The sequence below is a fragment of the Eucalyptus grandis genome, chromosome 1, assembly GCF_016545825.1.
Source record: "Eucalyptus grandis isolate ANBG69807.140 chromosome 1, ASM1654582v1, whole genome shotgun sequence".
NCBI lineage: Eukaryota > Viridiplantae > Streptophyta > Magnoliopsida > Myrtales > Myrtaceae > Eucalyptus > Eucalyptus grandis.
This window is the reverse complement of record NC_052612.1, coordinates 38,107,016-38,121,566: the sequence shown is the minus strand read 5'-3', so window position 1 is coordinate 38,121,566 and position 14,551 is coordinate 38,107,016. Positions and strand designations below refer to the sequence as shown.

At 42.6% G+C, this 14,551-nt stretch overlaps 1 protein-coding gene and 1 pseudogene across 1 annotated transcript; one reads left to right on the top strand and one right to left on the bottom strand.

The window, feature by feature from the left end:
• The first annotated feature begins 7,039 nt into the window (after positions 1-7,039).
• Positions 7,040-9,026, top strand: LOC104435880 (beta-amyrin 28-monooxygenase). The gene is made up of 3 exons (XM_010048573.3): positions 7,040-8,094; positions 8,204-8,391; positions 8,474-9,026. Exons 1-3 carry the CDS (start codon positions 7,134-7,136, stop codon positions 8,771-8,773), a joined length of 1,449 nt encoding a protein of 482 aa, XP_010046875.1. The 5' UTR covers positions 7,040-7,133; the 3' UTR covers positions 8,774-9,026.
• A 5,342-nt stretch (positions 9,027-14,368) lies between these two features.
• LOC120286639 overlaps positions 14,369-14,551 on the bottom strand; it is a 1,600-nt pseudogene continuing 1,417 nt past the window's right edge.

Sequence of the window (14,551 nt, the reverse complement as noted above, 5' to 3'; positions counted from 1 at the left end):
TATAATGTGTGCCTTATATCTTAAGATGGATTGCTTAGGTGGTGAGCATTTAAATTGTCGCAACTTGTTTTTCTTCCTAAATCTCCTACCACTTGGATATTGGTTGATATCAGAGCCTAGGCTATGGTAGGTTGTCGTTATGGACCTAATGTCGATGCACCCGTGAGCCGTATGGTTACTGTTTTGATCTCGAATTGGACGATCTGGAAAGACAAAATGCAACAACTCCAACAACAATTGGAGCAATCTCAATTGTTGAGTGGCGATGATCCCCATCAGGGTCAAGAAGAAGAAAACGAAGAGGAGATTGAACCTTCCATGAAGACCGTTCCGACACGTTTAGTGAAAAGGCTCTTTTGCATTATCGTCGTTGGAATCGTGATTTTCACGATTTCAATGTCCAAGCGACATTTCAAACTTTGAAGGCAATATGCATCCAGAAAAACTTCATCCTTTGGCTCAACATAATCGAGGGACACATACAGGTTTGATGGCCGCGAATCGAAAAATAAAATTCGTGGCTATCAAACCTAAAAACCATGCCTCAAGTTGGTGGGAAAATCATAAGCGTCGAAGAGCTCGTGAAGATGAGTGGCAATTTGAAACGTGGGTTAATATGATGAAAAGGCTCTAGAAGTTTCTTCCTGAAACTGTTGAATTTGAGCATCTCATGCTTGGATATGATGTGGCTGAGGCCGTGGAGCAAAGTATGGCTCGTTACCTTGGCAGCCCTCATCGGAAAATGCCGATGTTGTCCAATTTTTACCCTATTGGAATTAGAATGATGTTTGCAGATTAGCTATGAAGGAGGGGAAGCAACTCAAGGGAAAAAGCAATAGAAGCGGTAAGATAATCTAACCACAGAAGTTCGAGGCGAGAGTCTTTCTCGAAGGTTACCTCCGGTATAAACAAGCATCTTAGGCTAACCATCCTAACACTCCTAATAGTGACTCAGGAAAGTCACTTCAAGTGTCATGGATTTGGTCATATTGCTTCGGAGTGTCCCAATAGGAAGGATCATTACTCTCGTGGAGGATGAACATAAAGACGAGTCACAATATGACTATATATTCTAAGAAGACTCAATGAAGAAGAAATCACTTTCGGAGTTCAGGAAGAGTAAAGGAGTTTAATTGCAATTCATCTTGATGATGATGTATGGCTTTGTACCAATGTATGTTACGCCTAGTAAACTTCTTGTGGCAAGGTATGCAATGTCATCATGGATAGTGATGTGAGAAATGGCGGGGCCACCACCATCGAGACAAGCTGCAACTCAAGGAAGAAGACCATCCACATCCTTAAAAGCTTTCTTGGCTTAAGAAAGGTAATGAGTTAAAAGTAAATAAGCGATGCTTAGTTTCATTCTCTATTGGTGAAAAGTACAAAGTAGTTATGCGTGATGCTGTTCCGTAGGATGCATGTCATCTACTTCCTGGACGACCATGGTATATGGTGGAAGGAGATCCATGATGGCTTCAGAAGCACCTATTCATTCGTCAAAGATGGCGTCGAGATTATGTTGGACTGTTGCTAGATGGAGAGTTTCGGAAACCTACTAAAGAAGAAGGAAGGAATCTTCATTCCCAAGTCTCAATTTTTTGGAGGATTCTTGTGAGGCTAAAGCTATTATTTTATATTGGAAGAAAATAAAGCAAAAGAGAAGATCCGAACAATTTTGTGGTTTTTACTTGATGGGTTCCGTGATGTCCATGCCCGATGAAATTTCATCCGGCCTTCCTCCTGTGAAGGAGATTCAACGTTGCATAGATTGTCTGCCCTATGCTCCTATTCCAAACAAGACAGCCTATCCAATGAGTCCTGAGAAGACTTTCTCTCCCGAGCGTATTCGGTTAATCAAACCAAGGGCAAATGGTCCATTTCGAATCTTAAAGAAAGCAAGTGAAAATGCTTTATAAGATCAAAATTCCCCGTCATTATGGTTTTCTGACAACACGTCTCCAATCTTTTTCCTTATGTCGATGGTGAGAATGAGCCCTAATTGACAACAAGTCTTTTTCGAATGAGCCCTAATTGACAACAAGTCTTTTTCAACCGGGAGAGAATGATAAAAAATTATCTCAGCACAACTCAACCTTATCCAGAACTTGATCTATAATTGTTTTTTGGGGGGAATAAGTGCAACTCTGTTGGCAGAATTTTAAGAGTCAATTTTTTGTACCTGTTCATAAGAATTTCGTGCTCCAATTTGGTCTCATAATTCATGATGGGAAAGCTCTATTTATTTGTGAGAATTATCAAAAAAGTCCTAAACTTATTACATACTTACCTTATTATATATCATGTATTCGAAGGTGGATTCTTAGGGTGCGCATGGTAAACTTCCCCAGCCCAATTCTATTCTTCTCTTCCCTAGAACAAAAAAAAAAATAGAAACCTGTTTGATAACAAAGAAGTTAGTTTTTGTTCCTGAACAAAAAGTTAGCCCGAGAATGGTTTTGGAATAGAAATGAGAAGTAAAAAAGTTGCTTCTTGTTTCCTGGGAACAAGTTTAAGAAATAAGTGAATTTTTTTCTTTTATCTTTCTCTTCCGACCGCCATTGACCGCCCTTGACCGTCGCCCGCCGCCACCGCTGCCGCCGTCGCCGATCCCCACCGCCGGTCGCCGCCGCCGCTGGCCGCCGCCGCCGGTTGTCGGTCGTCGGAGGCCGACCGATTGTCGCCGCCGCCGGTCTCCGCCGCCGGTCGCCGCACGTTGTCGCGGCCGATGCGCCGCCACCACCGGTCGCTGCCGGACGCCGCCGCCCTGCGTTGTCGCCGGCCGACGTTGCCGCCGGTCGACGGTGGCCGATGGGCCCGTGCGCGGCGGCCGCGGTCGGCGGCGGCCGTGGGCCGTGCGGCAGGCGTGCGGCGGCGGTCTACCGGCAAAAATAAAAAAAAAAAAAATAAATATAAAAAGAAACTATTTTTTACCAAACACATTTATATTTTTTTTTCTATTTCTAAAGTAAAAATTTTGTGTAGTTACCAAATGGGTTTTTTACATGAAAATTGTTCTGAATAGAAATAGAAAAGAACGATTTCTGAAAAAAAATTATTCCCCGGCCAAGAAATGTTACCATGCGCAGCCTTAAGTGGTAGTCATTTATTTTATCACATTTGTGTTACCTCTGAATTCTCCAACCACTTTGGTACCAATAGCTACGGAAGGCGCCGAGCCTTCGGATTTGGAGGCACTAGATCTAGCAATGGTGGTTCGTCCGTGGCCACAAGCTTACGAGGCCTAAGATTCTGAGGCCCATGGATGAGCTGTCGAGACAAGTGACAGCTGCGAGCTCAAAGAAAAGTGAAAACAGAGGCAAGGAGGTCGAGCTCGGCTTGGATGCGGGGGGAGATGGAGCAGATACAGAGACGAAGGTAGGCAGTGGCACGTCTGGTGATGCGCAGCGGTGGTGAGGTGGTGTCATTGTGGCTCACGTCTAGCTAATTAGCCAACATGCGGCATCGCTTTAGACTCTTGAAGATCCTTTTTAGTCGGGCAGTGGTAGGTTGAGGGAGAACCCAAACTTGGTATTCAAATCAATCTGACTCTTGTCTTGCTGCATTGACATCGAATTTAAAGCAATCGTGGAGCCACCACCCTCAGGAGGCACGTATGGCAGTGGGCCCAGTGAGGGGTGACCAGTGACGAAGTCTCTCTAATCCTTCACTTGGTTTCATCCACCTCCCTTGTAGTTGTAGCCGACTATTAATGTATCTTACCCGATCGCAGTTGGATCTTTGCCTAATTACCCTTGAAGTGTTTGAAGTTCCATAGAACAGGCACGTTGTTTGAATGGCAGGATAAGAAGGTTTGGTCAGAAAGCAGAAGTGACGATCAAGAGGAACGATACGATGACTATAGCATTGCTCGGGGAGTCATGAGAATCACACCATAGGCTAAAATTTACTAACTTCACCGTCCGATGGATTGTGCATCTTGGTAAGATGAACAAACTAGGACGATACAATTTAAAGGGCGTGGTGGATTGAATTGCTTTCCGGATACTGGGATGGCAGAGGTAAGGCTGGACTCAAAAGTCTCACCCCTTAATTTGCAGAGAATCACTGGTAGGGGCTGTGGATGTTTGCTGGGAAAAGTACCAAAATAGTCATAAACCTTTTGTATCGGTACCAATTCAGTCCTAAACTTTTTAATTGGACCAATTTAATCCTAAACTTTTTCACATTGGTACTAATTCGGTCCATCCGGCTAATTTAAGCCGGAAATTGCTGACGTGGCCGCCGGCGGTCTTATATGGTGCCACGTGGACAAATTTTATAATTTTTTTAATATTTTTTGAGATTTTAAAATTTTTTTTCCTTTTTTTTTCTTTTTTCCTTACCCTCAATTCAATTTGTCCATGTGGCGCCACATAAGACCGCCAGCGGCCACGTCAGTAATTTTCGGCTTAAATTAGCCGGATGGACCGAATTAGTACCAATGTGAAAAAGTTTAGGATTAAATTGGTCCAATTAAAAAGTTTAGGACTGAATTGATACCAATACAAAATGTTTAGGACTATTTTGGTACTTTTATGATGTTTGCTTATTATTTGCCAAAGTGCTAGCATGAATCCCGGTATTAAGTCGTCAATGGACAAACTGCATATTCACCGAGTCGAGCGTTTAGCATGCATACGGTCAATTGATCAGGTGTAAGTTCGGAGACAGAGAGAGATTAGCACTAAAAGCGGCCATAGAACCGCTTAGGGTCTGCTCGAACCTTAATTTGAAGGCGGAGAAACCCGCCTCTTAAACGCCACCCCTACAGGCTACAATTTATAACTTGTTCATCCAGATGTTGGAAGTAAAAAAATGGTTTCCCGGTCAAAAGAGACGCGTGATTAGTTGCTGGAAGTAATTTTGCTTTAAAAGAAGTACGGATCGCCAGCCGATGCGGTCTTGACTTGGGACCAAAAAGGGACCTCCTCGTTTCTTAATGTATGGTATAGGGGTTAATTTCCTTCGGCAGTAGCGCACACGCAACCAGGCCGGCGCATGTCAACTCTCTCCTAAATTGCTAAATCAGTCCATCACATGATCTGAACGCTTGCGCGGCGTGCGTGTTTGTTTTGACTGGTTGACCGACGGAGGGAGGGCGTTTGAAACACGATTTATATTTTTTGCTAATACATGAAAAAGCCATCCACCATGTCTGAATCTCTTAAATATTGGACCGGTAGCCGCCGAGTTAGAAACTCCACCTACCAATTTGGACCCAGCAAAATGATCTTTTTGAGTCGTTGCCGGTTAAGTCTCAGTATCAGGTAGAACTCAACTGGCTCCACCACCTCAAGTGCGGACCACACTTTCGTGTCTCCTTCGCTCCCTATATTCTTCAACCCCCCCTCCCCTTATGAATAGCATTCCCCAAGGCATCCCCCCAAATAAGCACATTTCGTATCAGGTCCCATATTATTGTCCACCAATAGAATCCATCGCATTATAAGGCACGTGTAAAATTTTCTTCGCCCTAGACAAATGTAGATGTCACTGTTAAATGTGTTTGACAATCGTATCAAGTAAAGTTTTTCGGCCATATTCAATTGCAAAATTTTACTATCGAGCACATTCGATAACCTTCAACCACAATCAAATCGACCGTTTTCACTAAGAGATCACTTGACGCAATAACTGAGAACGAGCTTACTTTATTGATAAAATGATGACGTATTCAATGCAAATGAATAAATATTACCAATTGAATTGTCAAAACATTCCACTTACGTTCATCAGTTCATGCGCAAGTAAAAGAATAATAAAATTCATCAAGAACCAAACCTTTTGTTTTTTCATCTTCAGAACGTACAAGACACGGAAGAGTGCTTTTGGCTTTATGGGACAAGTCGAGGTGAACTCTATTGGGACCGTCGACTGTGCCAGCAATCCGCACTCACTAGTGTACTCTCTATTTAAGGGCCACCTTTTCTTTGTCATCTCTCCATTTGATGTCTCTAGCTAGATTTGCGGTGGATATCCGTACTCACTCGCGAAAATTCAATGTGATTAGAGACACATTAATGAGGTGAATCATCTTTTGGAGTTCGGCGTATGAGAAAGTGGTCGCTGGTTACTTACCAAAAAAAAAAGAAGTGGTCGCCGGTTAAAATAATTCTGAGTATTTCTTTTGATCGGACGAATCAGATTGATACGGTGACCAAAGCTAGGTACAGCTCAAGAACGAACACCGGTATCTCCCAAAGTCAAAGGTATGGAGATTGTCCTTGTTTGACACGGTAAGAACGCACCTCAGCATCCTTTGAAAAACCTCCAAGTTTCGGCATAAATACATGACTCCCTCCCTCTCTCTCTGATTGTTGTCCAATACGGAGAAAGGGGGGAAACACCAGGAAATGCTCCCTTTTGTCCCCCTCCCCGGGGCTAAGTATGGTTAAAATAATTGGATTGTCATTCACACGAACCCCGGACACGCATGTAAAGAGCTAATGAGTTTTTGGCATGTCTCGTTCGATGCCTTTTGCTGGAATTAGGTACAGATAATATTGAAGGGAATACATACATACGTGTGAGGTCAAAGACTCACATTGATTCCCATGTGATTTGGAAGATCGCCGAATGCATCACCGCTGCCAACGTTGATTTCGATGTTATCCGAGGGATTTGTTTTGTCTTATTTTATTTTTTCCTCCCCTACCCACCAAATCTCTAAATGGTTTTGTGTGCACGCAGCGGTCTCTTCGCGCAATAATATGGCTTTCGTGAGTCGCTTGATGTGGGGCCGAGTGAGGTTATGTTTACACTGGACAATCATTTTCAAATGGTATTATTAAATTGGGTTGAGAGGGGAGGGGGAGGGGGAGGGGGGTGAATGCTTTGCGAGTCAAGCACACCTTAACTGAGCGGAATCAAAAGTGTAGCTCTCCTTTTCTGACTTCTAATGGATGAACTGGCGACTCCCCAAAACTCAAGCCCCTCAGAGATGACTTTTATCTTAATTTAAGGCTTTTAACGTTTTTACCGAAAAACCTCGAAAGACAGATCTTTCATCAGGCCTATAAAAAGGCACGCACTCCACATTGCATTGCCATCCACACCAATACCGGAACAACAGTTTGAGAGCTCTCTTTGGTTGTAGGTTTTGAGGTTGAAGAAGCAGCCAACGGGGGAGGATGATGGAGGTGAACATGTACGTAGCTCTTCTCTTGTCCTTCGTCTCCTTCGTCACCATCTCCCTGTTCGGGATGGTGTACAAGCACCTCTCCCACTTCCGGGGCAACAACCTCCCTCCCGGCAGATTCGGCCTCCCCTTCATTGGAGAGACTCTCCACTTCCTGAGATCCGGATGGAACGGCCACCCCGAGAAGTTCATCTTTGACCGCATGTCCGCCTACTCCCCCCGGGTGTTCAAGACCTCCATCCTGGCCGAGCCCACCGCCGTCTTCTGCGGCGCCCCAGGCAACAAGTTCCTCTTCTCCAACGAGAACAAGCTCGTCACCGCCTGGTGGCCCGACTCCGTCAACAAGGTCTTCCCCTCCTCCCTCCAGACCTCCTCCAAGGAGGAAGCCAAGAAGATGCGCAAGATGCTCCCCAACTTCTTCAAGCCCGAGGCCTTGCAGCGCTACATCGGCATGATGGACGAGATCGCCCACCGCCACTTCACCACGTCCTGGGAGAACAAGGACGAGGTGGTCGTCTTCCCTCTCGCCAAGCGCTTCACCTTCTGGCTCGCCTGCCGCGTCTTTGTCAGCGTCCAGGACCCTGACCACGTCGCCAAGTTCGCCGACCCTTTCAACGACATCGCGTCTGGGATCTTCTCGATCCCCATCGACCTGCCGGGGACGCCCCTGAACAAAGCGAAGCACGCATCCAACTTCATCAGGAAGGAGCTGAGGGCCATCATCAAGCAGAGGAAGCTGGACTTGGCAGAAGGCAGGGCGTCGGCGACTCAGGACATATTGTCGCACATGCTGTTGGCCACGGACGAAGATGGGAAGCACATGAACGAGATGGACATTGCTGACAAGATCTTGGGCTTGTTGATCGGGGGCCACGACACTGCCAGTGCCGCCTGTACCTTCATCGTCAAGTACCTTGCCGATCTTCCCCAAGTCTACGAGGGAGTCTACAAGGGTATATTCTTCTTCTCTTGATTAGAATGATTTGGTAGGACAACTAGGATTACGAGACTTTGTCCTGTCTAGATTAGAACCTGATCTGTATATATGTGTATGGTGCGCAGAGCAAATGGAGATCGCCAAGTCAAAAGCCCCAGGAGAGTTGTTGAACTGGGATGACATCCAGAAGATGAGATACTCATGGAATGTGGCGTGTGAGGTGCTGCGATTGGCGCCTCCGCTCCAGGGAGCATTCAGAGAAGTCCTCAATGACTTCATCTTCAATGGTTTCTCCATTCCTAAAGGCTGGAAGGTAATTAACTTACACATCAATCGATTATTCACCTTGCCAAATCCCACAACCTATTGTTGATTTTAATGAATATTGGACACAGATCTATTGGAGTACCCACTCGACTCACAGGAGCCCAGAGTACTTCCCGGAACCTGAGAAGTTTGACCCGTCGCGATTTGACGGCAACGGACCAGCGCCTTACACATTTGTGCCGTTCGGGGGAGGGCCGAGGATGTGCCCAGGGAAAGAGTATGCGCGCTTGGAGATACTCGTGTTCATGCACAACCTGGTGAAAAGGTTCAAGTGGGAGAGTCTCATCCCCGATGAGAAGATTGTGGTTGATCCCATGCCCATGCCTGCCAAGGGTCTCCCTGTTCGCCTCTTCCCCCACAAAGCTTGATCTCAAATTCCCTCTGCATTTCCTTTTCACTTGTACGAATATGCTCAAGTTCTCTTTAAAAACCAAGAAGAAGGGGCGCGGCTTTGCTACTTGGGCTTTGTGCCCCCTGTTTCCATTTTTCTTTATGTGATCCGATCTAGAAATTTACCATGTAAAAAAAGCAAACAAGGTTTTACGAATAAACTTATTGCTCACTCATGTGTTGTCCCATGGTGTACTCGGTTCCCTGTCAAAGATGCAGCGGTTTAGCCTATCTTCAATTGTTATCATGGCATTCTCATTACATAACTTTCACTCAGGCATCAATACACCCAAGCTACTTTTTTGACTATCGCAACATTGGTGTCAAGACCTCTCATTGCCATTTGACTCAATCAGCGCCTTTTGCGATCTTTTCTAGAGAGAATATTCTAGATCGACAAAACTCCACTGAATCAGGCTCTAAGCCTCGATGATCTTCATCAGTTCAGGTGGAAGTTGTAAGAATTAATGAAGCCAGAATTGTTGGATACAAGTGTTGTTAGGGAGAAAGCTAACAATTCATCAGCAGCAGCAACCGGCAACAATGTTCGAGTGATATCATCCCTAAAGACAATAAATATAGTGCTGGAAAGTTAGAAACAAGGTAACAGCAACACTTATAAATTTTATGGGAAAAACTATAGATCACTAATAGACTTCCACTAATCACAAATAATTAGTAAAATGCAAAATACTTTATCTCTAGCCACACAACTAGAGGCTCAATATACCAACAATATAGCAATATATCATCACGACAAAGGTGAATTAACACAAATGAGCAAGAAAAATCTAACTATTGGTGGAGAAATTGAGAGGTAGCTTGGAGAAGGACTCTTATCTGTTTTTAGGACATTCACTTTGTACCTCTTGATCCCACAATAACGCTGCTGATTTTTGACAAGTTTTCGAAACCGTTGAATCTTGCCCGAAGTTGGCTGTCTCTTCTCCTCGCAAAACCGCCAGTCTCTCTCCCTCTTTTTTTTCCCTGTAGTTTGCCTGTTCAACTCTCTCTGCTTCTTCTTCTCATTTTTTTCAATGATGATGAGGCAGACCCGACCTAGCAGATGACCCCCTCTGTCGCATGAGGGAAGCTTTATCATGCCCGCTTTATTATGAGATGAATCTGTTGGAGAAATCTCTCTAGAGTGTTTTGAAGCTGACAAAACGTTTCTATCAGTCTAAACTGGAAGCTGTGCAGACCCTTGTACTTAGAGTCTCAAGACTTTCGGATCACCCGACTCGCACTCAAGACTCAAGACTCAAGACTATTCTCATTGACGTTTCTAATCCAGTGACGAAGGCGATCCAGAGCTAAAGTGTTTGATTAAGGATTTGGTCTTATCAACTAGAGAAGATCTCTTGGCTGGATTTGTTACAACGGATTAATTATTCGAAATCAAGATCATTTGAAGATCCGATGATTGACTAAATATTCTTGGAAGGTTCTATTCTTGGAAACCAAGATCCTGATTGTATGAACGAACATGATTGATGGGCTATCGACATGTTCCTTTAATAGCTCGAATGACCTTCTTAATTGATTAAATCAACGGGAAGATTGGAAGAATTCCTTTGGTAAGTGCCAACGGGTATGATGGCATAAATGAGTATAAAAAGAAGACGTTCCAGTTATTCAAGTAAGTGCTCGATAGAGAAATTCCAGAGTCTGAAGCTCCTTGATTATTAGTCGATTCATATTGAGCGAAACTGTACATGCAAAGAGAGTCTATACTTAGTGATACCTTGAGAGAGTGTGGTAGATCTTCTACACCAAGAAATCAAGGAAGAACAAGTGCTTGTAATATCTCTTTGTTGGATGGAATCCGAAACAAGAACTGTCAGTGCGGAAAAGAGTGGACGTAGGCTTGAAATGCTAACCACTATAAACCTCGTGTTTAATTTTCTCTTCCTTACTCTCAGTCTTACTTTGATCGTTGTTTGTTTATTGACGAAGAAACATTGTCTCATTTCTATCATCTGTCTAGTATTGTGCGATTATCATTAGAAATTACTTGTTATACCTATTCACCCCCCTCTAGGTACTTATACTAGTCATATCAGAATCAAGTTTCATCATGGGTAATTTTTTTGTCATCATAGCTGACCTATTGTTATTGGTGTGGACTTTCTAAAGTTGAAAGAGTTTTTTTTCCCCATAATTTCTCTCAGATTTGAAATTAACGTGCTTCGATTTTGAATGCAACACAAAGTTTTAAAAAGATAAATAGCAATCGTACTACTACAATACAAAAACTAATTTCTCTTGTCTCAAACTCAACTCTCGTAAGAATTTCTTCATCTACAAGAATTCTTTACCTCCTTTGGTATTAGCAATGTATTGTGCTTTAGTTGTAGACAATGCCACATTTTACAATCTTGATTGCCAAGAACCAAAAAGTTATCACGTCTACTAATGTGAATTAACTGACGGTTGTTTACTTAAAGATAAACACAATCGTGAAATTTGCTACAGCAGTTGAGATCGAGGAGAAATGGGCATGCATTTTGGAGGGAATAGTCACCACTTATAAGTAGGATTGCAGGACATAACGACTGAGCAAAAGTAAGAAGCAGATAACACACCATGTAGGAGGAACAATCGTTAAGAGACACAAGCATGACTTTATAAGAGCGCGAGTACAAAATTTGTGGAGATGGAAGGACATGGACACGACTGGTGGAAACCGTTGAAGGAAATGCAACTGCCGAAAACAGCCACTGCAACCATTATGTATACCACTAATCATCTACTAGGAAACCTTCTCACAAATCAAACAAATCAACCATATTTTCAGTACTTTTAGCTTCCTGTACTGCACTTTATTTTCCTAGTTGTAGCTTTTAGATTTGCATCGTTGATTAATTTTCAATGTGCATCTTTACCTTGTTTGTTGTGCTGTCGATTAAATTCCAATCTAGTATGTTTACATTTGGTCACCTCATTGAGTTTGTTTCTTCCGGACCTTGATGTTGATTAAATTCCATTACGATTTGTATTTGTATAGTCCTATTCTAATTTATGTTGTTGGTTCATTTTTCTTGTGATATCTCTTATCCAAAGTTAGTGCGGGACCCTAATTTCCTTAAATAAAAACTGAGGAGTGGCTTTCGGTGAATGATATCTTTTCACGGGAGGAATTCCGATGAAACACCTCCTCAAATTTTTTAACATTTGATTTTTGAGCAACTTGATTGAAGACATTAAATAAAGCCAACTGTTTGCCAATTCATTCGCTTTCATTCTTTATATTTCCTGTCTCCTTCAACCTCATCCCGATTAAGGGGATCATATAGATCTTTACAATACAATATTTCTTCGATCCGTGGCTTCCCAATTATAAAAGTTAGAGGTGTTTAACTTAAATATGGTGCTGCTTGTTTTTTCTATTTAATTTTAGAACCTTCAATGATACCACTTAATTAAGGAGAAAGCTAACAATTCATTCTCAACGGCAACCGGCTATTATATTTAAACAATATCAACCTCAAAGACAGTAAATATAGTTCAAGAAAATTAGAAACAAGATAGCAACAACACTCACAAATTTTACGTGAAAAATCCAATGCGCAAAAAATAACGGGTCTCCAAAAACCTTCTACTAAACCAAGAATTAATAGGATGCACAATAGTTCATCTCTATTTACACAGTTAGAAGCTTCACGTATTAACAATATATCAATATATCATCACCACAATGCAGCCGATTCCAACAGGTTTTCACCATCGAATCATCCCGGAAGTTGACTGCCTCTTCTCCTCTCAAAACCGTCGGTCTCTCTCCTTCTTTTTGACTTTTCTGTGGTCCCCCCTTGCCTGTTCAGCTTCTCCTTTTTTTTTAATTCATAAGTGATGAGGAGCCAGGCCGTGAGGAGGACCTAGCCCAACAAGTGTGGATGACTCTCACGTCAAGTTCAATTCTTTCAAACTCAAGATTTAACTTCTCAAATGAAGTCATTGTGACTTCAACACCCTCCTAACTACAAGCCCTTACTGTATAATTAGAGATCAAGCCACTGATCCATTGGAAACTATGTGACATTAAGTCATTAAGAGCATCGAATAATATTGGTGTTAAGAACTAAGAAGGTGCAATTTGATGTGAGTCCATTTTTAGGGCTCTCGAAATGCATACAAATTACAAGATGGCACCATCAAAGCCCGGAATTGTGTGTTCATTGAAGGAAAATAATGGAATGAACTCTAAACTTATTTTTGCACACCTGATAAGTTTGATCTCTTTTCGTTCAAATTCAATGGCTGAAAGAATGGAAATGCAACGTGGAAAACCAAATCATAGAAAGACTTGGAAAATGGAGTGAAGATTAACGTCCAGAATCGGATGCAACTTTTTGCAAACCTAAAGAAAGGCAGAAGTAGAGGTCTAGGGGGGGGCCACCAAAGAAATCGCGGTCGCCCCATTTAGAAACTTACAAACATCGATATATGTCGATTTGTGTCTTTTCGTCTATAGTAATTAGATAGGTATGCCCATCCTAGCGCTGTGTTTTTTCCACGAATCATGACTATCATCCACAAAATGTGTCTCTTAAACTCATATTTTTGTTGGAATAGTTGTGAGAAATTCTTTTATGTCCAAATATGTATTTGATTTTATCTAGTTATTTATCTACCCAACTGTACATTCATACCAAAATTACAAAAGGGCCACATTACTTTACTTTTTATTGTTAAAAGAGTGCCCTCTACCATTAAAAAAGAAGAAGAAAATCCCATTACGTAATCTTGTGGTCCATATAATTCAAGACACCCTTTCACAAGCTCAATCGAATCAAATCACATTAAAGGCACCATTTCGCGTTGGCTGTTCAATCTCCATTTCTCATGTGTCAGTACTGTAGTCTTTCACATCTCGTGTTGAAATAAGAAAGGAAAAAAAAAAAAGTCAATGATCTCACGAAAGACTTGGCTGGACGATGAGCCGTGTGGGGACCAAGTGATTCATTCCATCCCCGGGGGGGTGGTTTACGATTGGCTTATTTTCGATGGACGTGGGCTTATTCTTAAGGAATCAATGGAAATCCGTCCGAGCAAAGTGACAACGACAACATCATCATCATCATCATCAAAATTCATGCCGGAAGTCCCCGCCCTTGAATTGACAACATTGAGGGGAAAGCCTTCACAAGGAAAACCCAAGGTGAAGCACGTCGCACATTGAATTGTGTACGATCTTGAATCTTGTCATCAAACGCTTGTGGCCTCTATGGCATTCGAATCGCGAGACTCGGATTAAGAGAAGAATGGAATAAGTTGGAAAGCGAAATTCCTCAATATCTCTTAATCTTCACTCATATGCGTCTGGGGAACTACCGATTATGAAGTTGAATGAAAATATATTTCAATGATGTATATGTAGCTTAAGAATTTCAAAATGGAAGAAAAGGATGTGAGAACCAATCGAGTTAAAAAAAAAGAAAAAAATTAAACTCGGATGGCCTTTGCCAGACCTTCTCTAGGGTGAAGGTCAACGGTCGCCGGGTGGTGGTGGCCGCTTGAAACCATTGCGATGATTTTAAGATGTTGTTGTCCAAGCATATCCAGCCCTCAGGTTACGCTATATTTATATCTCGAAGACTCGAAGAGAACCAAGTCTGTACGATTCCAAAAGATGAAAATACAAGCTGAGTGGCCAAAGGAGAGCGGGCCGGACGGGAATGGGCCTGGGGCTTCACTTCAACCAATCCAATCCAGTTCTCATATCGTATTACACGGGTAGTAGTTATCGAATGAAT